The 26,179-nt window shown below is 43.3% G+C and overlaps 1 protein-coding gene across 1 annotated transcript in view; it reads left to right on the forward strand.

Annotated features, from left to right (window-relative positions):
* The first annotated feature begins 438 nt into the window (after positions 1-438).
* The window catches only part of SLC25A1 (solute carrier family 25 member 1), a 41,539-nt gene continuing 15,798 nt past the window's right edge, over positions 439-26,179 (forward strand). Inside the window, exons 1-4 of the mRNA XM_073629128.1 lie at positions 439-710; positions 20,325-20,432; positions 21,129-21,228; positions 24,434-24,572. Coding sequence (XP_073485229.1) covers positions 560-710; positions 20,325-20,432; positions 21,129-21,228; positions 24,434-24,572 — 498 coding nt within the window. The 5' untranslated portion in view covers positions 439-559. The remainder of the gene's footprint in view (positions 711-20,324; positions 20,433-21,128; positions 21,229-24,433; positions 24,573-26,179) is intronic.

Here is a 26,179-nt window from a genome sequence, read left to right on the forward strand (position 1 = left end):
TAGGTTGGGATGTAGTTGTCCCCTGTCCTCTCCTCAGGGTGGCACTTGGTACACTGTAGTGTTCTGTACAGTAGGTGGGGATGTAGTTGTCCCCTGTCCTCCCCTCAGGGTGGCACTTGGTACACTGTAGTGTTCTGTATAGTAGGTGGGGATGTAGTTGTCCCCTGTCCTCTCCTCAGGGTGGCACTTGGTACACTGTAGTGTTCTGTACAGTTGGTGGGGGATGTAGTTGTCCCCTGTCCTCTCCTCAGGGTGGCACTTGGTACACTGTAGTGCTCTGTACAGTAGGTGGGGATGTAGTTGTCCCCTGTCCTCCCCTCGGGGTGGCACTTAGTACACTGTAGTGCTCTGTACAGTAGGTGGGGATGTAGTTGTCCCCTGTCCTCCCCTCAGGGCGGTGCAGTCAGTCCGGTTACGCAGGACTGGGCGTGGTAGAGGACGGGAGGCAGCCTCTGCAGCCCCACCCCTTCCCCGGATCCCGGACACGGTGGCTGCCGGAACCAGAGGAGCCCCGTTCCTGAGCCTTCATCCCGGAGCCCGGCACTCTCCTCACCCAGCCATGTCCTCCAATGGCCGTACCCCACTGTCCCCCCTCTTCTGCGCTCTTCCCGGTGCCCCCTTCTCCGTTCTCTCAGGACACCGCAGCCTGGCAGCCGCTGCACCCGCCGGAGGTGCCAAGCTCACCCACCCAGGCAAAGCCATTCTAGCAGGTAAGCGCTGTGTGTGGTGGTGCCGGGTCCTCCGTGTGTGACTGCAGTCCCTGGCTGGTGTCAGACAAGTGGAGTGCGGAGGTGGCACTTGTGATGAGTGGAGGGGACAGAGATGTCCCCGATCTGTACATCGTTCATATAAACCTGTGTGATCGGCTGAGCCCTGCCTGGAGCTCCATACAGGAATGTATGAGGACTGCCATTGAAGGCAATGAATGAGCTCCGATCTGTCCTCCCCTGCCAGGATCTCATAGGAGTGCCTGCTGTCATCATCACACCTCTCACTACACTCATCATGTGTCATCTAACACACATGTAACACACATGACACTGGCACAGATCATCTTGGGGCTCACTTGTGTTTGCCCTGGTCACACATGGATTTCTTTACCCATTGCACTAATGAATTGTTTGTCCTGGTCAAACAGTAATACTTTTAATCAATTGTAACAGTGAGTTTTATTTGAGTTTCCTGCATTGTGCTATTGTTTGCAGGGAATGGCCAGTGTTTAATGTTTTAATACACACAATCAGAAAATCGCATTATAAAATACCGCATTCAAATCAATTGTACAATAATCTGATCGTTAGTACGCAGCTTTCGAGAGCTCGTCACAATTCATCCAATATTATCCAATGGGACCAGCACAGAAATTTTGCTCATATGATTCCAGATCTTACGATTTTCATTTAATCAGTACAGTTGTCATTTGCAAATTCAATACAAATACACTACAACACATGACATCACTTCCACATTTTTATTCTGTCGTACAAGAATTTTCATAACTTTAATAAACTCTTCATTTTCGATATGAGATTAGCATGTAAAAAGAAAACGGACAATCATTTGTCCGATAATCTCACCGTATGTACCAGGCATTAAGCTCCATTCACACTTGTAGGACTCCAAAGTTACATGACTTTGGAGTGCAACTTAGAGCCAGTTTTGGATGAGTGCAACTTGGATGTGAATTGTTGTCAATCTGCAAAGTCGGACCCACTGTTGCATGTAGAACATTCAGGTACAACGTTCATGCAACCTTTGAAGGTTAACATTGAAGTCTATGGTCCCCCTAGTTGCATGAAAGTCAGACCAAAGTAGTGCATGACCATAGTTTGAAGTCGCTATGACTTTAAGTTGCCCGTATATGAATGGTCATCATTGGAAAACATGGGGTGTGACTTGTCATGCAACTTTGGACATCAAGTGACAAGTTGCACAAGTGTGAGTGGGGTCTATAAGAATGATTCAGATAAGCATGTACAATTCACCAACTTCATGTAAATACGTATCCATATGTAATAATAGTAATTCAAAAAAGTATATAATAGTATATAATTTACAGTTTTAACCCCATCCTGCCAGCCATGGCTGCCCTTTCAACAGTCCTGAACACGCGGGGCGGGGCAGGAAGGATCAGCAATCATGTGACCACTGTTACAGTGATTCCTGCATCCACATTGCTTGTGTGGATAGGCAAATCCAGCCTTCATCCAGACCAAGAGCAGTTTGTGTTGGCATGTACCTTTTATTAGAAACCAAGTAACTGCCCATTCTCATGGCATGTGTTAGCTAGCTGTCCTGATGGAAATAACTGTGTTCCTCGGTCAAGGACATGGAGGATTTTGGTGAATGAATGCTGCACACTGCTGACCGAATCAGCACACCATAACAAACATTAAAATGGGGCATATACAATTCTGATGCAGAGATAACCACAGCTTACATTTTGGCTTTCGGTATTTTCTGAAGAAAATATGATTTCTCGCTTCTCGGTGTGTAATATGGATAACAGCACATCCCAAGCAATGCAAAAGATTCATTTAATGAATTACTGCATCTGTTTAAGATGATTACCAGCATATTAAAAATATCCACAATTAATGCAAGTATTTGTTTCTTAAATGTATTTATAGAGCACCGACAGTTTATGCAGTGCTTTACATACTGTACATTCACATCAGTCCCTGCCCTGAATGGAGTGTCTTGCATTCAACAAACCCCACAGGAAAATACATTTCCCTATACCCATAGAGAGGCTTTAGTGGACACCCTTTCACATGGGTCAACCACTAACCTAAAGCCTACCATGGCAGTGAGAGGGGGTAGTACAGAAGTATTTATTTATTACAGGCGTTTATATAGCAGCAACAATTTCTGCATTGCTTTTACATACTGCCCATTCCTATCAGTCCCTTCCCTCAAGGAGCTTACAATCTAAGGTCCTTATCTTGCACTGATGCATACACATACTAGGGCCAGTTTAGACAGGAGCCAATTAACCTACCAGCATGTCTTTGGAGTAACCTGAGGAAATACATGCAAGCACAGAGAGAACATGCAAACAAGCTTTTTGTGTGTACTTAGATATTTGTCCTGCACACAAGTACAACAGGAAAATATATGAGGGTGGCACAGTGGTGTAGGGGGTAGCACTCTTGCCTAGCAGTAAAAATGGTCGCTGGTTCGAATCCCATCCATGACACTACCTGCCTGGAGTTTGCATGTTCTCCCTTTGCTTGTGTGGGTTTCCTCCATGTACTCCGGTTTCCTCCCACACTCCAAAGACATGCTGGTAGGTTAATTGACTTCTGTCTAAATTGCCCCTATTATATGAATATGAGTTAGGGACATTAGGTTGTAAGCTCCTTGAGGGTAGGGACTGATGTGAATGTACAATGTATATGTAAAGCACTGCGTAAATTGACGGCGCTATGAAAGTACCTTAAATAATAATATCCTATGTATTGTACATCTCCCTATACCCATAGTGACTTCAGTGGACACTTGGGTCCCTTTCACATGGGCCAACTATGGAACAGAAATTTAACTGAGCCATTGAGGACAATTGGATCCTGCCACAACTATGAGCCAAATGCTTGGCATGGTTGTGGCACTGGATTTCAATACAAAATTCCCCTAGGGATGAAACATGGCAATAACAAAAAACATGCGTTTATTAGGATAAAACATGCATTCAGGCCTGGTTCACACCTATGCAGTTTAATTTTGATCCATTTTTGCACACGTTTTTCACAAATTTTTTGATGCGTTTTGCATTCTCCAAATAGTTGTTGGGCAGATTAAAAAAAAAGCAAATTGTGGCAAAAACGCACTACATGCTTTTCTGCAACTTCTCCATTAAAGTCTATTGAACCAAAAAGCACAGTTTTTGCATTTAAAAATGTCCCTGACCCGTTCCAAAAACACATAGGTGTGAACCAGGCCTGAGTTTTTCAGGATATCCTCCTGAACCCCTGAAAGTCACTGCTCTACCACCCGCTGAAAAGTGAACCACCTAAGATTGCTTTTTTAGAGGGAAGTAAAGATTACTACCTATGTGACAGTTGACTAAAGGATGAAAACAGGATGTGGGCATATGTGTCTTCCTTCAATGTACACACCAATTAGGCATGGGTAGTTACCATTCCCCCCCTGTTACTGAGGCACATGTAAGTGAACACATGGAATGTGCCCCTAAGGATGTTACCTATAGAAATGGAATTAGAAAACGATTCCGCTGCTGAAAGCACCCTCATCCACATCTGTTTTTATTCAGTAGTATGGTAGTATGCCACTTGTTACATTTAACTATGTTGGAATCTGTTAGGAGCCCTTGGCCCTTCTGTTTGTGGAGTATTTGCCCTATAATCAGCTGTACATAAAAAAAAAAACAAAACATTTTTTTAAATGTTTATGTGTGTCATACATAACACAGGAGGTGTAGCAACCTAATATGGACCTATTTGTATTTTGGCACTTTGCAACAATGTTTTTAATTTTCATTAAACAATAATAAGCAGAACACAATGTGATTTCCCTTGTCATGCAAAACTGTGAAATAGCACTAGTGTGAATCAGGCCCAAAGTCTAGTACGCACTTAGTTTCTTTTTTTGTTCAACCCAGTGGGCTGAATGAAAAAAACTGAAGAGCTCGAGGAGAGCCACTGTATTAACTATCCAATATTAGTACAGCGATCTCCCCACTGTGCTGTTGTGTTCTGACCCCCCCACCCCCACCAGAACACACCGGTCCACGCTTAGTGCTGCGACATTGATCGGATGCCGATAGACAGACCTTTTTCAGTCATGTCCCTTCGACAGAAGCCGGCAGCCATACATACGGGCAGAATGTCGGCCAGTTTCTATTGATCCGGGCAATGCCGCCTGATATTCGGCCCGTGTGTACAGACCTTTAGGGTACATCTTCTTATTTAAATAATGTTTATTTTGAAGTTACTACAATAACATGTATCATGCAGATGAACAGGGTGAAACCAATTGCAGGGCTTTAAGTTTTTAATTCATAGTTGGCTGAATAAAAAATAAATAGTAGACTAGTGTTGCCTGACCCTGAAATGTGCAAGCAGCCCTTGTGCTCTAAAGATTGATTTACACTGTGTAAATAACACATTTGTATGCCTTGAAATAAGAGTGTATGTGTGTTTCGAAGGCCTAAACCTTTACTTTACATGGAACATTTCACAATATTCTGTTGCTGATATGCTGATCAGCCACTCTCAGTCCACTTTGAATGAGAGTTGTACTTTCACCTTTGTTCCTGTGCTAGGGAAGGTTGAAAAACAAGTACAAGTAGTTTAGTACAAGTGAGGCTACATGGTAATTTAGGGCAGAGGTAATTTCACATATTTATTTCAGCTTTTTTGTGGTTACCACGCAGAACACCAGACTTACCCATTCTTTATCTTTGAATGGGGATATGATAACTAACCAACCAACCTGTTGGGTTTTTCCTGATCAATCAATGCCACTGGCTATAGCTGGCAGCACTGATCATTGTTTTCTGATAGCCAGGTAGGCTCCCCACTATCAGAACAAAATAGCACAGTGCTCATTGAGGCCAGGTTCACACCTATTCGAATTGGAATGCGGGTTTCCCCACATCCAATTTGCAAGACAGGAGATTGTGACCGGCTCTCTATGGAGCCGGCTCACATATCTCTGTTGCGGCTTGCACAGGAACGCTGTGCGTCTTTGGCTCCGTTTCAGGGCTGAATTCAGGCAAAAATTTGGCCCTGAAATGGAGAACAGGGACGCACCGGACCCCTGCTGCAAGCCACATCCGTCGGAGGTGTGAACCCAGCCTGAAGGAAAAAAATAATGAATGTATGGGCATGTCTTGCATTAGGACCTGCAGCTGTGTTCGTACAGTCGCTGTGTCCCCATTGAGTAACAGGTGATTCCAACTGCATGTACAAACCTCTCACACACACAGCCAGAGTACCTGTGTGAATGAGCCCATAAGGCAGTTAAACCCTGCAGTTGAGCTGTGCTGTACCCAAACTGCTACCCACTTTAGCAGCGACTGAGGGTGAATACATGCCGTGGCCACATTGCTTTTCTATGCAGCCATGGTAGTAATAATTTCCTCTGTTAAAAACAACTTATTCAAGTGTGCGGATGAAGGGGTTAAAGCAGGCGATAAGAAGACGATACAAAGCCTACCTGCTTTCTATTCTGACAGCGATACTCCTGTGTCCCAAAGCAGCTGCAGCCAGTGCAAGAGAGAGGAGGAGAAGCCAGCAGAGCTGTGTTTTGGAAGGGGGGATTCACACAGGGTTCAAAGAAAGTGGGGGGTGACAGGATTAGTGGGAGGGGGGAGCACAAAAAGATCCCCCTCTGGCTGCAGCAACTGAACGTCTGTGTTAGGTAGAGGAAAAGCCAGCTGCACCGTAGGGGGAGCCACAAGGAGTTCAATTTCCAGAATTGAATATTTTCAGGTAGGAAGTTCCCGGTACAGAAATATACCCAGGGCCTCCGATAAGATAGCACAAGTGTTTCCCCTGTACAGTGCCCCCTGTTGAACTGATGGGACCTGAGCCCCATACAGGATGACTGGTTGTACTGCCTTTTTGGTGACTTTGCACACACACACACACTGGGGAGAAGGCTGTGAGACATTAGGAAGTTTCAACCAGCTTCTAAATCCAAGTTAGCGGTGCCGCAGAGATGAAACCCAGGCAAAAAATCTGCTACAAGGAAGACCACACTGGACTTTATGGACTGGTAGGTATCTTTTTCTTTTTTCTTTTTTTTTTTTTTTTAAGGTCAGCAACTATAGCATTTGTAACTGCTGATTTTATATTTTTAACAAACTGAATGTAGTTCCACTTTAACCACCTTCCCAGCCTTCTCCCTAGTTTGACATGTCTTTTGATGAACAGAAGTACCTGTTCTCTCTCAGAAGGAACTGCCTTAATAATTATAAGCCCTCGTTCAGAACGAACACGGCTTTGAAATCGTTCATCTGAACTCGTGCGATTTCAAATCCGCATTTCAGTCCAACTTCGGGGGTTGACTTGAATGACATCTGTGCAGGTTCATGCACAGATGTCCATTGAAATCACCCCCGAAGTCACCAAAAGTAGTGCAGGAACAGCTTTTGGAAATCACGCAAAGTAGGCGTTGCACCGATTGGGACGCTCCTATTGCCAGCAATAGGCTCTGATTTGACCTGTCAAATCGTGGGGATGTGAAAGGGGGCTTAGAGTTGGTTTGTGTCTGCAAAGATTGCCTGGTGCCAGTAAGTAAGGGAGGGACTCCCAATCCCATCAACTTCACCTGAATTGTGCACAGACTATGTCTATATGTACTTTTTACTGACTGCAGCCTCCCTTCTTAGATTTGCTGATGTGTAAAGTAACCCAGAATGGGCAAAATGACAGAAAACAATAAATCTTGAAGGGAATGGCAGTAGGGTTAGTTTTAGTGGTCATGGTTATAATTCAGGGACATGTAGGGATAATCCATAAAAAAAATATTGTTTTCACCAGTGTAAGCAGCATACTTGGGACACACAAGCATTACTAAATATACTGTTTATACAGGAGGAAGGAGTGACTCTCCCATCACAGACCGATCTGCTGTCTTTTTTGGATTTCTAACCTGTCCAATCACTTTCTTCCCAGAGGTGTGTTAGCCAGAGCTTTCTGAAGCCATCCATAGAAGTGTGGTGGTATCTGATCTAGATGGTCATATTTGTGTTTATAGCCACCTATAGTTTCACAATAAATTAGCCTTTTAGCTATATTATAGTTTGCTATACAAACTTTGATTCTGATAAAGATGCTGAGACTTAACACTGCGCTATGGGCAGATACAAATTGCATACTCCTTTTAAAAATATAACAAGACACAAAATAAAAAAACCATTTACAAATAATTGTTGAACATTCCTGCTGTTTTGCCAATTGCATTATAGTTTAATACTGTGAACTGTAATATACAGAGAATGGGAATAAAATCGATACTTTGTGCTTTTTTTTTTTTTTGCATTTAGCATAAAACAATGCTTATTTGTTGTAAAGAATCCTGTCCAAAGCTGTGTTGCAAGCTTTATGCAGTGCTGGAATTCCTGTTTTGTTCCCACCTCTGCATTCTGGGGGTATTCAGTGACGGGTACATTGCCTGTAAATTCTCATGACTGTTTATCACATTCTGTGCTAGACACTTTCTGGATACAGACAGTGTTATCCCTGGAGACCAAAACATCATCCTGTGACTTTGGTTTCAGGCTTCTCAGTACTATGTGATTCACTTGCCTACTAAACACTGTTTTGTTTGCCCTTGAAGTGTCACTAAACTTACATCATAAAAAACAATAAATGCTGTTACGGGGGTCAGCAACCAGTAGATCGTGGCCAGGTGACTGATAGACCGCGGTCTAGGCTTGCTGACCCACCATCCCAGAGCATCAAACAGAGTGCAATACAGAGTGCTCCTACTTGTAAAGTTGGAGCTGTTGTAGGGAACAAGAGCCACATAAGCCGATGCCTCCTCTGTAGTGCAGGCTCCTGTCCCATGTGGAGTGACACCAACTGCACTCCATCTCTTATCCCTACTAGTGGTCTCCAGAGTGGTCCCAACAGCAGGAAAGAAGAGATCTTCAGGTCAATGTGAAGCAATACACTGGACATAATAGTATAGGGCTGCTTTCCCACTGATGTGCTGCGGTTTATCCACACCATGGGTGCAATGCAGTGTACCTGCAGCTTTCCCTACGGGTTTGCTGCACTTAGTCATAGACTTCTATTATATTCTGTGGGTTTGGTGCACTTTCTGAATGCTGCAGTTTTGGTGTGCTTTCAGAAAGTGCATCACACCTGCAGGATATAATATAATCTATGGCAAAGTGCAGGTAACCAATAAAAGTTGCAGATGCACTGCACTGCACCCACGGTTCACTTACATTTGCAGTTTTGGTGATTGTAAAACCCCATAGTTAAGATGTGTTTTTATTACCACCGCCCCAATCAGTGCAGTGGCCAGAGGTGTACACATGTCACAGCCGCAGCAGGATACACCTGTCATAGTTGATGGGTGTAGCATCTGCCAAGCATGACCCATTCAAGTGAATGAGGCCACCCTGCAAGTGCCCTGCAACCTTGTGCAGTATTGCAAATAACGGGTTAAAGTAGGCAGCATTGTGTTGCTTTCTCACCACCTGCTTTAACCCCTTGGACCTCGCAGAAGCATGCAGCAGTTGTGGGGCACTTGCAGAGTGGCCCCATTTACTTAAATGGATCATGATTGGCAGGCGGTAGCACCCACCAAAAGCAACAGCGGGCTTAATTCCTGCTGCGGCATGTGTACGCCTTTGGCTGCTGCCTCAGCAGCTAAAGTGGGTTAGGGATTGGGGGGGGGGCAGGGTTTTCACCCCCCCCAATTTTACTAAGGGTGCCACTGCCAAATGCAACTAAGGGCTCATTGACAATTTCTGCTACTCTGAAAAGCGATCAGAGTGTGTTTGACAGGTGGTAAGGAGGGGAGATGTTGCCTCCTCAACACCTGATTTAAACCCGTGATTGCCGTGCAATGCATGCGATTGCAACACGGTAGCGTGGCAATTAGATGTTTAAATTAGGTGTGAGTAGGCGACACTGTGCCCAATGATCTTCGACTTCTCCCATGTTGTTCAGGTAGATCTCCACCTCTTGAAGGTTGCCTACCCCTGCTGTATAATATGTTCATACTCACTCAGTTACTATGAGATTTGTTTTCTGTATTCTGCAAAAAAACTGGTTGATCCTGCTGCTCTCTATCTCCCACTTCTGTCCAAGTCCCCAATTAAGCTAGGGATTTTGCAGAGCATTGTTGGCAGCTCTGCACATGCTCAGTTTTCAGTGAGTTTCTATGCTGAGCATTTCCCCCCTATCACATCTGAGCAGCCCATGTGACTATATAGTCACACATGTGAGCGTATACATGTGGTAAATGACAGGCCACTCCCTCACGCCTCCTCTATGCCCACTAACCAGCTAAACACAATGGGGGTGGGATAGTACATGGATTAATGGAGGCTTCACCTAACTCAGTTTCTAAGACACAGACTGAAGGGGTGTGACACAGCCTGTGACTGGCAGAAATCCGCCCACATCATGTTATTGCCAAAAAAATAATAAAGATTTGATTTCAAATATTTATTTGTATGACAATTTAATTTTGAACATATGACCAGTAGCAGAGTACAAGAAGCTCCTCTTGCTTATGTTTTCTTGCAGACAGGCTGGGAAAGATCTGGGTCATGTGACAGCTGTATATCGATTTGGAAAAAAGATACTTCGATTTTTTTTTTTATTAAAATAAATACAGTGCCATCATCCATATACAGAAATAGAAGGGACATTGTAAATTAAACAATGTGTGTTCAGTATCACTTTAAGCTTACCAATGGTTAAACCATATCCAAGAACACAGGCCTGCCCTCCCCCCATAATTACATGCTCTGCAGTTCATGTGCTGTAACAAATGATTTCGCTGTGGTACCTATTTTTGTCATAACTGCACAGGGAGATTTCTTGCAGCATAGCATAGAAATGTCACCACTAATTGGGATCCTTAAATGTATGGTATGGAATTTAGGATGCACCCAGGAAGCAATCTACCTGCTCAGTATCCAGGCATTATTAGGTCCCATTCACACCACATTCATTGGGCTGCATTGCTCTACAAAAGCCCAATGTAAAAAAAAGTCAAAATCCATTGTTTTTTTATCAGGGTCAGTACACACCAACACATTTTGTTGGTGGTCACTGGGTGAAAATGAAACATGCTACATTTAAAGCAGCACAACCTGTTCCAATGCATTTCACAGCATGCTGCTATGCACACGTCAATCTGACGCAATTGCGCCGGCCAGGGTGCTTCATGTGTTTGACTGTGTTTTATGCAAGTTTACTCCTGCTTGTTATAAGTAGTTTTAACTTTTATTAAAAACTTGAACTTTTAATACTACACTATGAGTTCCTCCTCTGTTTTCCCTTATTGAGTGCACTTCTGGACCATTTTGACTGCATGGTCTATCCATCTTGGAACCTTATGCTTTTGGTATCCATCCATCCCATAGAGATATTGGGTTTAGGCGCAGTTATATTTCCACCTTGGGTCCCATCGGTTGATTGTGGACAGGGTGGATATGATTTAAATCAAGTCGATTTCAATCATGATTAAAAATACTAGCAAAAAGCCTAAATTGGCGTTGAGTTCCCCCGAATTATTTGGTAATCAAAGTCGTGTCCCTGCTCATTGAAGTCGTACTTCAAGTCGTGGGGCAAAGTCGGATCCACAGTGGTATGACTGTCTTGTCAAATCGCGCCCACGAAATCGCAGCAAAATCGCGTGACTTTGGAGTAGCACAAGTGTGAAAGGGGCCTTAGTAAATATTTCCAAACTTTGTCACTTTGGCGGCCTTCTGTCATTTTGCTCCTCAAGGAGGGAGTAAAGTACTTCAAGCTGCGTGCAGAAAGATCACAAGGTTTATAAGCGGCTTAGAAGGTTTTACTTTCATTATTACTGCTTGCCCTTCCTCCTCACACTTAGAGCCTGGTACAGATGCATTTCTCTTCAAACAATCATACAGTTTGTAGTGTACATAGATTTGTAAAACAATGGGATAAAGGAATATTTCTGAACTTTGTTTTATCTCATGGTTACTGTGAAATTGTGTGAATGCATCAATGCAGTGCATGTTATCTCAGCTTGCAGAGCTTGGATTCATGAGTTTACCAAAAATGTAAATATTGCAGAATATACAGCCTCATGCTACATAACTAAGCTACATGTCATGCTGAATAAACTAAATTATTAATGTATCTTAAAGCAGAGTTCCACCCATTTAAAAGTCAGCAGCTACAAAAAGTTTAGCTGCAGACTTTTAATAATCGGACACTCACCTGTCCCACAGTCCAGCGATGTGGGTGAACGAAGCCCCGCTCCTCTCCCCCAACTCTCCGAGGCGCTGGCATTCTAACTGTGGGCGGCCGGCTGTGGCTTCACAGCCGGGCGCAAGCCGCGCTGCATGCTGTGAATGGCCAGGCAATCTTCTGGGACCTGTGACGTGTCCCAGAAGATTGCAGGGAGGGAGGGAGGAGAGGTGATCTTCCTTCCAGCACTGCGAAGCCAGGGCAGGAAGTGGGGAGCTGGGTGCCTGTAAAAACAGGGTACCCACTGCTCCCCCCAAAACAAAATGACATGCCAAATGTGGCTTGTCAGGGGATCACCGACACTTAAAGCGAAAGTTCCGTTTTTGGGTGGAACTCCGCTCTAAATAGAAAACTATCTTTAGATAGATTTTTACTCCAAAAGCCTTTTATTTAAATAAATTTGATAGAAATAAAAAAAAAATCATCAATTTTTATCCACCCTGATTGTGGATCATCCTATTTGCTTAATTTTGTCCATTTTGGAATCCTGGCTCCTGGCATCCATTCACCTTTAATGAATGTGTTTTTTAATTGAAGTTTGGTTGCATATCTTGTTTAGCAGAATTCCTCCAATGACAAATGAGCACAAATTCTTGGTCTGTAATTGAGTACATGTGCTTTATAGAGTCTTCCAAGGCATTTACTGCCTATAACCAGCACCTTTTGTCTGCACATGTTTTCAGCATGATCTCTGTACAGTACTTCCTCTCTACCCCCACCTTCATCTTGCCTTTCTTGAAAAGAAGCCTGAGGTCCTTTCCTGTTTTATATCTCCATTCTTGCATTTACCAAAATTGTCTGTATTAAATATGATATTTGGAATCTACAACTGCTCCTCAGGACTAAAAGCACTTAAGAAGAAGAAATGTGCTCTAATATGTGAAAGTGGTTTACTATAGTAATAGGGACTGTGAGGTCTATTCATCACAAAGAATCATTTTGCCCTCGGTGAAATATTTTGCTGCCTTGATTTTATCCTCAGGGATATTTGGCTCTTTTAATTATTTTCCTGCTGATTTACAAAAAGACTATCTTTGGAAAAAATACCATCTAAAGATGACTACAGAGAAAGATGTGATCAGATTTGCCTAAGGCCCCTTTCACACATACAGACCGTTCAGGTCCGCCTGTCAGTTTTTCAGGGGGGCCTGAACGGACGCTCCATTCACCTCTATGGAGTGACAAGCGTCAGCGGTGACATGTCCGCTGACAACCGATCCGCTAAATGCAGACGGATGGAAGCCCTATTTTCCATCCGTTGATCAGATGAAAACAGACAAGCGGTCCGTTTTCATCCGATCCCCCATAGAGGAGAGCAGAGCTCTGACAGGTCCATCCCTGTTATCCGCCAGCTCAGCGGGGATCAACGGATCGATTCCCGCTGAGCAAGCCATCAAAAAACGGACAGCCTCATGTGAGAGAGGCCTAAGGCTGGGTTCACACTTGCTGCGGCCACGGTTCACAGCATGGAACCCGATGCATCCCTGTGCACCGATCCAGGTCCGAATTTTTGTCTGAATTCGCTCTTGAATCGGAAACCAAAGACGCACAGGAACCTTTTTAAATGCAGCCCACAGCCACCCCGGAGCTGTGTGTGCCGGCTCCATAGAGAGCCGGTCACACTCTCCTGTCATGCGAATTGGATGCAAAGAAAACCCACATCCAATTTGCATATGTGTGAACCTAGTCTTCGTGTTTTTTCACCAATATATTCTAAGACATACGTGGTCATATCAGTTTGTGAATCTTTCTGGGGTGTATGGGTCTGATCCCAACAAATCTGTCCATTTTGAAGACTGTCCTGGGGGTCTCAAATGAAACCTAAGGGGTCATCCATGGCTGACTTCTTTCTGAAAATGCTAGTTGCTTTGCTGTTATGCTATATTTTAGTCACTGATCTGGAACAATATGTCAAAGTCAGAAGTCCTTATCTGAATACTTGATTCAAGTGAATGGTTCCAAATATTGAAACAAAAGGGTCAATATGAAGGCCAGGCATTTTCAGATGTAGATGTTACTTGGATTTAAAATAGTACTTTTAAAGCATTTTTAAAAGTGTGTTTTTTTTTTTTCTTTTAATAACAAACATGTCATACTTACCTGCTCTGTGCAATGGTTTTCGCATAGATTTGCCCCGATCCTCCTCTTCTCGGGTCCAATGCTAGTACTCCTGGCTCCTCCCCTTTGCCAAGTGCCCCTAAAGCAAGCCACTTGCTATGAAGGCACTCATGAAGGCTTAATCCTGAGCAATGCTGTGTGTGTCCATTGACATACACAACATGGCTCATCCCTGCTATCTACTCTCTGGCTGTGATTAAAAGCAGCAGGAGCCATTGTGTCCATGTCCAATGAGAAGAGAGAAAGGAGAGAGCCACTGCTCTGGAGCACAGTGCTGGATTGGGATTAGATAAGTATTGGGGGGGCTGGGGGGAGCTGCACACAGAAAGTTTTTTATACCTTAATGCAAAGAATGCATAAAGGTAAAAAAAACCTTCTTCATTTACAACTACTTTAAAGCCATATTATACTAAAGGGACCTTTTTAGGTTTAGCAAAAATCTCCCTATAAGATTATACCCTTACTGAACCGAGTATGCATAGCTTTAATGCCGGCTTACACTAGTGCGACTTGAGTCGCACAGAATCACATGGCAGGAGAAATCGCAGTATATTTAATGGTGCCCGTTCTCATCAGTGCAGCTCAGCTCCTGTGCTATTTTGATGTGATTTACAGTGCAACCTGGCCCTATAGAATAGAACAACAACGCAGCCAAGTAGTGTGAACCAAGCCTAAAGCAGCTCATAGATGACTGATTTTCTTTTCATTCCATCATGGTTGAAAGGAAAGAAAATCGCTTGATTCCTATGACAGGAGGGCCCGTGGAACCAAGAATCCCTTGGAAAGGTTGGGAAACCCATGTTTCAGCTCCCCGTGCACCTCTTATGTCTAAGTCACCCTGTGCCATCCTGGCACAGGGTGACTGAGAAAATATATCTTGGATTGCTTAAAATGGGACAGTAATATTTATCCACAATATCTCCCAGGATATATGTAAAGACTATTCTTTGGTTTGTTTGATTCTGAACTCAACATGTTCGTTGAGAGAGCTGATCACATTTGGCCTCTAGAACTGGGTAGGAGCCGGACAGTCTACTCCTACTATAGTTTGTTGCCTACTAGGCTGAGGAGGGGGGGAGATCACTATTTGTATTGTTAATTGTAAGTAGCTCCTGCTATTGTGAGAAGGTGTCCTGTGTTTATACTAATGTGTGAAGCTTGTGACAACATGTCTGACCTGTAGTGAAATCCTGATTAATCATAACAATGCTCAGGAGGGCACAGAGTCACATCAGCTGCTTTAAAGTGGATGTAAATCCGAAATTTTTTTTTATCATACTGTAGAGTATAAGATTTCCTATCATTTGAGCCCAGTCTTGCCACACAGAGTTAATCCATCTCTGAGCAATCCTCTTTTATTGTTCAGTGAGAGAAATCTTGACAAACTGAGAAAAACTTTGTCAAATACTCTCCTTTGCTGTGAGTGACAGCCTAAGACACAGGCAGTATTTTTTTAATTCCCTCCCCCACTCCTTTCTTCAGCAGCTCTGCAAGGATTGGCTGTTCCACACCTCAGCATGATTTGGCATGCTGAAGTCATGTGGTTACTTTCCTGTCTTTTCACTGGATGTTAGAGATCATAGCAGAAGTTCAGTGTTAGAAATACACAGCAGAAAATGCATATTGACAAGGGGAGTGTAGAGGTGGGCGGGGAGTCTACTGACATCACGACTCCACCCACCGAGCTCCAGACAATAGACCCACCCACAGAATATGCAGTTTTTCGGGTCTAATAACAGACAGAGGGGAGACATTTGACAGGTAAAGATACATGCAGGAGGCATGTATATCCTTATAGATAAATCCCATGGCAGTAGTTTAGAAAGGATGACATTGGGTTTACATCCACTTTAAGGGATTAGTTAATTAGCTCATGTTAATTCTGGTTACAGCTGTATTGTTAGAGTAATATGAGCAGGAGGGAGGAACCTCCTCTTTTACTGTATGTATATAAGACTTGTATTTTGGTTCTAATAAAAGAGTCCATGTTCAGCAACTAAACATGTATCGTCTTGTTTTGTGCTTGTGAGCGGTTGGAATATCTGATATCTATCTATATTCAGACTGGGAGGAAGCGGTATATGACGAAAGCACTCAAGCGGAGTGTGGGGACGTTTCGTTACAATTCCCAACACATTCAGTGAGAAAAAAATTTAAGGTCGCTCTATGCTTAACTCTAAACTGACAAGCTGTAAAACATCAACTGTTAATAATTTTGGGTAACTGTAATTTTTCATCATTTCGCAGGTGCACTCTTTTTGTACAGAAAAAAATGGGGATTAAAATGATATTAAACCCAAAAGCAAACATTTGTTTTTTTTCAGCTTACACATTCTTAGATGTGGTGGCTGCATGAGTTTTCTTTTTTTAGGCTTTCTTTCCCTTATTTTCAGTTGGTGATCCTGCCAGTAAGTGTGTTTTTCAACAAGTACAAACTCTCTTGCAGATGTAGCAAGGGATGAGACAAACCATTTATCACTGACAGGGTATTTACAATGGTCAGCTTTTATTTGTTTATGTAAATCATTTTTCCAAAAAAGAACAAAGCTGTAGCTGCTTATAAAGTGTGAGCTAGAGATCGCCAGGTAAAAACAAATGGGGAATAAAAACCGAATGCAGCCACCGCATCTAATGATTGGTAAGCTGCGATATATTACATGTTTGGGTTTATTATTGCTTTAAAAGCCAAATGCAGGTTTTAGAGTCTGTGGAAATGAAAAAATTGCTCCAGAGGGGAAGAGGTTAAGTAAGCCAGTTCATCCGCTACCTCTGTCTCTAGAAACCGCTGGAAACAATATGATCCCCAACTTGCTTTTGTTTGTTATTTACTTCTGAGAATGCTGAACAGAAGTAATAGTTTATATGGTGTGGTACATCCAAATCTCCCCCAACATGTGTTGTAACTCGATCCTATAGTATCTTGGCACCCGTTCACACTGAATGCAGCTTTGAAATTGTGCGTGATTTCAAAGCTGCCAGTCAGTGCGATTTCATGTGCGGCTTGCTGATGTCAGTGCGATTTTATGCACAGATGTCCATGTATGTTGCACATAAAATTGGCAAAAATAGTGCAGGGACCTTTTTCATAATTGCTGCGACATGAGTCATGGTGATATGAAGGGTTCCATTGCCGGAACTGTCAAATCGCACCGGTCTGAACGCTGATCGTCCTGTCAGTCAAAAACAAAAACACAATTTTTTGTCTCCATTTTCCATTTAGCCATTTTCTCCTCTTTCTGTGCCTTAGCTTGGAAAAAAGGGGATATTTTTGCCTGATAAGTAAAACTGTACGCATCCATCAAAGATAACATACAAACCAATCACATCTAGTCGCATCGGCACCAAAGCAAATTACCATTCTACCTCCATTAAGCAACACATTACACTAGTTGCTATAGTATATCTTTTTAAATATGTCGTGGAGTGGACTTTACACTGGACTTCGAAAATATCCATCCACTCTTCTATGTGCTAACCGAACTTTTTGACTGGTCCAGTACATGTGCAATTTTGTTACCCTTTATATTATTATTTATTAAAAAAAAAAAAAAAAGTCTAAAAAAATGTTTAAAACAATTACTCATTTAATGAAAGGAGAGTATTTATAGCTATAGCTAAATAAAAAAAACGATTTTTTTTTTCTTTGTGTTCTAGTGTTTGTAAATAGGACAGAATAGGCAGATAGCAGTTTGGAGTAAATTTGTATTGTGATTCCAGATAAGTACTCTTGTTGCTGCAGACCAAATGATTGTGCTGGATGCCTGCTGTCTGATTGCTGAATAAGAAGACGGGTGTTGTGTATTTTTCACCAATCAGAAAGCAGAACTGTGGCCTGTGCTGAGTCATGCTTATTCTTTGGGAGGAGGCCAGCCCCATAGATTTATACACAGACTGTATACCAACAGTCTAAATACAGTACCAACTCAGTCCATTTACTGTACTATTTTATTAATACAAATAACAACAGCGATACAACTTTGCAGATCCATTCATAAATCCCACTTTCACTGCTTTAAAGGTAACATTGTGCTAGTACAAAACATGCTCACACACCCTTTTTTTTGTGCATGTGTGAAATGCAAAATTGCTGGAAATACGATATCTGTCACACATCTGAACAAACACACTGCAGTTAGCTATGCAGAATTGCAAATGCATACAAAAAACAATGCAAATCTTTGCTAAATGAAAAACAGTTGCAATTTACTAAAGTTGCTCCTGATTTTGATCGTAATGCTTAGGCCTCATTCACACTTGTGGTTGGGGTGAGGTAAAAAAAAAAAGGGTGGAGCCATGTTTTTATTGCCCCCCCCCAACAGCTCCCTCTTAAATTGATTGTAAAGTGTCGTTTTTTTTTTTTTTTTTCCAGTAAAGATAGCAAACATGTTATGGTGGTTATGCGCAGAGCAGCCCAGATCCTTCTTTTCTCTGCTCCTGGCCTGTCAAGTGCCCCCACACCAAGCTACTTGCTATGGGGGCTTCCGAGCTGAGTCCATGTAGACACGGAGCTGCGGCCTGGCTCGCCCCTTCTCTCTCCTGATTGGCTGACTGACTTTGATTGACAGCAGCGGGAGCCAATGGTGCCGCTGCTGTGTAACAGCCAACCAGGAGGGAGAGTCTCAGATGGCCGACACACTCATGGAGCTGGCTGGACAGAGATAGGGCTCAAAACAATCCCCCCCCCCCCCCCGACACGCTTGGCAGGCAGTAGCTCCTACTAAATATAACCCATTCACTTGAATGGGGCCTCCCTGCAGCTGCATGCAGAGCTTTCAATTGCAGTGCAGGTTTTTAGAGGTTAAAACAGACAGTGAGGAGGTGATGTAATACTGATGAGTGATGCACCAAAGACTGCTCTTCAGAGGGTTAACGCTTGAGTAAAGCTGGCCATAGATGGAGTGGTTGCAGGGATGAAAATCGCTTGATTCCTCCATCAACATAGTCAGTGTTAATGGACGAATCCCTCCCGCGGAGCCATTGTGCATTCCCAGAGGGAGAAACAGTGATTACTGCTAGTGACTATAACAGCCGCTACCAATAATCGCATGTAAAATTCAACAGGCTGGTTGTACCCAAGTTGATCGATCAATCAATTTGGGGTACATTCAGCCTGCCCATACATTGTTCGGATCGCAGCCAGTTCCTACTGAACCGACCGAGATCCAAACAGTCTATGGCCTGTTTTACAAATGCTCTACATAATAGCATTGGACCACTGACGTGCTTTTTAGTCTCTTAGACCCCTTTAGTCTCCGCTACCCTCTGCTCCAGTGGATCAAGCACAGAACTGTGCTTGATCAGCTGTTTACCCGGGATATTGACAACCCTGAACTTAGAAGTGCTCACTTAGCTGAGTAGATCTCCTCCAGCTAACTTGTTGTCCTGACGTTGTTTTTGTGTTCTTTGGACTCCCTGAAGGAGCAGGAGGGCCCATTAAGCAATGGGTGTGGGGGGTGGGGCACCTGCAAGACATGTAAAAGTGATCAGGTGGCTACCACTTTACAGTAAAACAACGAGCCTGCTGCGCAAAACTGAAACAACTTGTTTTTAATTACTAGACATGTCCAAAGCATTCAAGAGGTTAAAATATTTTCAGATTTAAAAGTTTGAAAACATTAATGGCCTTCTGTAAACATTACTATGAAATAAAAACACTATGGGGTTGATTTACGAAAGGCAAATCCACTTTGCACTAAAAGTGCACTTGGAAGTGCAGTCTCTGTAGATCTGAGGAGAAGAACTAAAATGAGGGGAAGCTCTGCTGATTTTATCATCCAATTATGTACAAGAAAAAATTGAGTTTTTTATTTTCCTTTGCATGTTCCCCTCAGATCTACAGTGACTGCACTTCCAAGTGCACTTGCAGTGCAAAGGGGATTTGCCTTTAGTAAATAAACCCCAATATCTTTCTTTTTCTGTCCCTAAACCTGCCATTATCTTCAATTTAGGGAATGGGTGCACTGCCGTCAATTTGAAATCTCATGTGGTTTTTGTGGTCTTCTATTAGTATATCACTAAAGATATTGTGAGTAAGACGAACTATACAGGCATAAATTTTCCTAGTTCAATATGGGGGGTGAACGAGAGAAGTTAAAAATTATCTTCCCTAATGGCTATTGTATTCCGATAGCCAATACCTGCAGCTGTCTGAATATTTGCATCTCAATGATTGCACCTCCAGGGTTAATTTATTTACTGTTTAAATACTTAATGCATTCGTTATCTGTTGGGGCCATGTTGCAGCCTGAACATGTTTTTTTTATGTTTTAGGAGGAATTGCGGGTGGTATAGAGATCTGCATCACATTTCCCACAGAGTATGTAAAGACCCAGCTACAGTTAGATGAGAAGGCAAACCCGCCAAGATACCGAGGAATAGGTGAGTAACATATCTCATATCAGGAGAGGTTCTCTATGTGCAGAATCTACCAAACAAAGATCATGAATATATCAGTATAAACATTAGTATCATCTGAGCCGTAATCAGGCAAATATATAGTAATCATATACATGTATATCTAGCATATCTGGGACTCGGGGCCTATCATTTTGCAACCCCCTCCTCCTTCCCCATACACACAACCAAAATTACTTCCTCCTCCCAGTACAAATTCCTCCAAGCCCTTATCCCCTACAGTACATATATCAACCAATAGTCCCAATCTCCCAAAAGTACAGATTGTCCCCCACAGCCCTAAATCCTCCCACCTAGCCTAAACCCCCTCTACAGCCCCGCCCCCCCCCCCCCCAGCCTAACCCTTCAGTACAAACCTCCTTCCCATGCTAACCCCTCAGTACAGACCCCCTTTTTGTGACCAGAGCAAAGGAAGAGCCTTGCTTTGGTTCTGAACAGCCTCTGTTGAACAGGCAGAAATGGCACTGCAGTGCTTATAATCCTAGTACTAAAGCACGGCTTCTGCCTGTTTGACAGCACTGTAACAAAACAACAAAAAAAGCTGGACGACCAGTACCCAGCACAGACAGCACCCCCTAAGTAGGCCACTATTGTTGGAATATTTGAGAAAGTGATTTGGTTTTGTATTTTCACATTGTTTTTTTTTTTTTCCTTCTCCAGGGGATTGTGTGAAGCAGACGGTTCAGGGTCATGGTGTAAAGGGGCTATACCGTGGACTCAGCTCACTGCTGTATGGCTCCATTCCAAAGGCAGCAGTCAGGTAAAATAAAGAATGGATTTGGTCTACGATCTTCAAATAACAGAGATTATTTTAAAGAACTAATACAATTTTGGGTTTCCTGTCTAAAACTTGCCATACACACAAATGTATCTTTTCTTCAGCTTGAGAGCTCAACAAAAGAAATTGAACAGATTCCTCCATCCACGCAAAACAGTGCAGATGAATGAAACGTCCCTGCCGGATGTTGGATGCAAGAACTGTTCCAGTATTCTGACAGCCGTGGGTGCTGGCTGTCTGAATACCAGGACAGTGCTATGCAGGCGCTGTTCAGCTGACAATTTTCTACCTGGGTGCTTTGAAAAAAGTCAGTTGAATTTCAGCCAATACATGAGCTGAAAATTCAAGTTGTATATGGCAGCCCTAAATCTACTATATTTTTCTGTTTCCCTGTCTTCATCATAATTTTTTTAGCATTCATTCTGGCACAACGGCTGAATTTCTTTGTGACTGTTGGGTTATACTGGTGCCTACAGAAGGATTTGGACACTGACAAAAAAAAGACATGTCATGTACAACCCCTCCTACTCCCAGCATGCCTCGGTTTTTTAGTAGGGTCAAAGAGCAAGGAATTTTCTCTCTGCTGAGAAAAGTCTCTGATCTTTTAGCTGGCTAATTATTTTATGTCAAGATTATTTTTCTTCAGTCTAGTCTCCACAACATGCTGCTGAACTGGTCTCTACACACAGCTGTCAGAATGGATGTTCCTCAGTAATAGCCGTAGGTGCTGTGCCTGGATAGACTGGACAGTTGCAGGGCTAGCTTGGAGTGTGACCTACAAGCATTGGGCTTCTCATTGTAGTGCTTTTCAGACCTTGGTATACTTTGTTATCCATGGAACTCTTTCTGGGTTTAGAGATGTGGAACAGCCCCAGATTTCACCCTGTCTCGGAAGACTCAATTTGTGAGCAGATCGTGTGTGGTGAGCTCTGTGAGCTACCTTAATACTAGGACCTATAGGCACCATTTGAAATACCCATTTAATGTGGTTTAATGCTGAGGGACTGAGAGTTTTTATCATCTGCAGTGTGAAGTGTCGCACACATGCACTGTCTCTCCCACCATTCAGCGTTGTGGATGCTTCTCCTGACTGCAGCTTAATCCAACCCCAGTTGGTCATTGCTGCCCAACTACAGTCACCTCCAACTGCCTGAATTTCACCTGCATCCAGCAACTTATTTGTGAGTTTTCAGTCAGTGCACTCTGAGGCTTCCTGAGCTTCATCAGGCATAGTTCCAGGACGATTTCACCAAAATCATGAAGGAATTCATTGACTATATAACAACCTTATTTGCTAAATCAGACCACAGAAGTCACAGAAGTCATAAACAGGCTTCCATGCCTTCCCCTGCAGAATCTTTATCGTCCTGCAGCCTTATCGGTTTTTGAGCTCCCAACCTCTATGTTGAGTCTCTGATCAATAACTGACAACCCTACACCTGTGGAGCAGCAGGACTCTGACATTACTCCTGGAATTAAAGAGATCGTCACAGGTCTTGTTAATGCAGTTCTCACTACTTTAATCTTGAGGACCAGACTGCAGCTTCTATTAGTGCTGTCCCTATTCTTGTTTTCTTTAGGATCTCCAAGACCACTAAGACCTTTCTGGTTAACCCACTGTTCACGCTGTTCACTCCCCTTAAACAGATAGCTGCACTGTACCTGCTTGAGGAGGACTTTGTTAAACATTGGGCTGCCCCCACCATGGATCCAGCAGTTTCCTGACTTAACAAAGCCTTGACCATCCCAGTGCAGGATACTCCTGTATTTAAGAACCCCATCGACAAGCATACAGTGCCTTGAAAAAGTATTCATACCTCTTGAAATTTTCCACATTTTGTCATGATACAACCAAAAACGGAAATGTATTTTATTGGGATTTTATGTGATAGACCAACACAAAGTGGCACATAATTGTGAAGTGGAAGAAAAATTATAAATGGTTTTAATTTTTTTTACAAATATCTGAAAAGAAATGTAGAAATATTTCAAGTGGTATGAATACTCTTTCAAGGCACTGTATAAGCATTTGGAGCTCCTTTCTAAAAGTCTGTTTTCATTGCAAGCCCTGCTGTAACTTGCCCTGGCTGTGCTCATAGTCTAACAGACAGAGCCTTCAGAAGGACTGCTGTTACTAAGCAAGTTGATTCCTTACTTCTAGAGTGTTTGGGGCTAATGCCTGCAGCCTTGAGATATGTCCAGGGTGTCCCATGGACACTCTTATTAAAGACATCACTGGGGCAAGAAACATAGAGTATATCTGCTTTAGCAGAAGAATCCTATGGCTCAACCTGGGAAGCTCCTCCCTCCTCTGGGGGTACAAGCTAGAATTTTTCTCTAAGTGTCCCCCCCCCCCCAGTTTAAACTTGCCATCTTACCTGTGTCACCGCACAGAATAGCAGACCTCCATGCAAACCTCACGAGTATTCTATAGCAGAAGGTCATAGTTCCAGGATAGTTTTTAGGGGTTATACCCCAACCTGTTCACAGTTCCTAAACCAAAAGAGGACATTTTGTCCCATCTTGGTTTGCAATCTTTAAAATGTCTTAATTTAGGCACAGAAACTCCTCATGGAATCCACCAAGTCAGACTTTCTGGCCTCTATGAACATCAAGAATGTGCACTTGCATGTCCCGATCTCTCCATCTTATCAGTGATTACCTCACTTCGCGGTTGGAGCGGGTTCTGACCAACAATGTAGCCTGGACTGTTCAGTCCTTACAGAGGTTTGACTGGGCCCTGTAACTTCAGGAGTCAGCACTGGAACTGACTCCTGACTTGCAATACCTGTCTTATCCTAGACACAGCTCAAGCCAGAGTTTTCCTTCCTCAGGAGAAACATCACACTCTTCGCTCCTAGACTCTTCAGTCAAGCAGTTGCCCCATGTTATAAGTTCTGGGCCTGATGGTAGCCTCTCCCAAGGCCGTACCATTCGCCCAGTTCCACTCCAGACCCAGCCAGCATACCCGGCTGGCACTTATTTTTGTTTGCCAGTCCTCAAATCCTCCTGTAGGCCCCAGCATAACTCAATAGCCGCTCAATTCCTGTGTCCTTCAATTATCCACAAAAATGGATGTTATGGGAAGTACAAAAATCCAATTTTATTCCTCTAGAAATTTTTATTATAGCTTTTCTAGTTGTAGCATTCATAAGTCTGTTACTTAAAGCCTTGCTTCCTTCCACAGATTTGGGATGTTTGAGTTCCTCAGTAATCAGATGCGGGATGCTGATGGGAAATTGAACAGTACGCGCAGCTTGATATGTGGCCTAGGTGCTGGTGTGGCTGAAGCTGTTGCAGTGGTTTGTCCCATGGAAACCATCAAGGTGAGATTCCATTCCTATAGTTACAGGAACTAATGGGTTAAACAAAATGGCTGTTAGCAGGCGACACATAATACAATCTAATTATACATTGTCAGATTTCTGGCAGTTTCATTCTCTGCTCCCTTGTCACAGCCAGTGCTGCTGTTAGAAATCATGGGGGCCCCATACAGCCTGATAAGGCCCCTCCCCTCAAAAAAAATATTGAGTGATCTTTTCCCTAAAAATACACTAAAATCATTATTAGTGGACACAAACACAACAAAATTCCTGCTGCATCTAAAAGATAAAGCTCTATTGAGTTCATAAATAAAGCTCTGTTGAGCTGTGATTTTACTGCTTATCAACTGCTTCCCCCTTTAGCAACAGAGGCAGTGGATAGGGGTGTACACTTGCCACAACTCTGATGTTGTGTTTCGCAGTCATGGCAGAAATTATACCACTGTTGAACAAGACCTATTTAAGTGAATTGCGCTGCTCTGCAAGCGCCCTGCAACTGCATGCAAAACATGAGTCAAAACGGACACCTCTTGTCTCACTTAGACAGAGAAAGGGAATGAGAACATAGATTCCTCAGTACCTTTCTCTGCAGCCTCAGCTGCGCAGAGGTTTCCTGTTCATTCACAAACTGAATCATAGTGAACATAGTGTGTTATGCTTCAGTGATGAATAAACACAAGAATGATTGATACCAATTGCTCACTGTGTTTGTTTAGGAAAGGAAGGGGCATATGACATATTTACTGGCCCCCACACTCTCCATCTTGAAATGACACCCCTTCCTGTGTGTCCTCAGGAAGGAGGGAGAGGAGAGAAGGCAGAAGTGCTGCGAGGGAAAAAGACACACAGGTCAGCCTGGACAACATATGAAAGGGGGGTCACACAGTAGAGCCCAGGACAGCAGGGGGTGGGGGTGGTCTGAGCAGTGGGCGGTACAGATAGTTAAACTGACCCCTCTGCAGCACAGCTGGAGGGAGGGAGAGGAGGAGAAACCAGAAGCGCTGCAGGGAGCCACAAGTGGATCTGTGTCAGCAATAGGCAGTACAGCCATCCCTCCTACTCCGCAGGTGCTCAGGGCCCCCTTTTGAACTGATGGGTCCAGGGCCCAGTACAGGAGGGCAGGCTGCACTGCATTTTCAGTGGTCCTGGTCACAGACCATAGTCCCGACTATGTTCCCTCTAGTGGGGCACCCTATGTGCACAGGAAGACATGGGAAAGGCTGCTTCCATCATACCCTTGACTTAGCCCTATATAATCCATTCCACCTTAGATGGTCCGTTCACATATTCAGAGCTTAGCTTCTAGTCACATAACTCTGCCTGGTGCAACTTACTTTCTAACTGTGAGACACATATGAAGATGGGTTGCATTTTCACACAGGTTAATAACGCATGTTCTCACTACAACAAATTATCAAAAGTAGCCATGATGGATAACATTTATGGGATAACTAAGATCCCTTTGTCCGATTTTATACATTTCTGCACTGCTGACACAATATTCCAGTGTAGCGGGGAGTTAATAGAATTATGGGGCTTTCTGACAGGCACTCATCAAGAGTGCCCGACTATGTCCACCCTTCCTTTTTTCCCATTGTGACAGCGGGCAG

Source organism: Aquarana catesbeiana, linkage group LG01 (genome assembly GCF_042186555.1).
Source record: "Aquarana catesbeiana isolate 2022-GZ linkage group LG01, ASM4218655v1, whole genome shotgun sequence".
Lineage (NCBI taxonomy): Eukaryota > Metazoa > Chordata > Amphibia > Anura > Ranidae > Aquarana > Aquarana catesbeiana.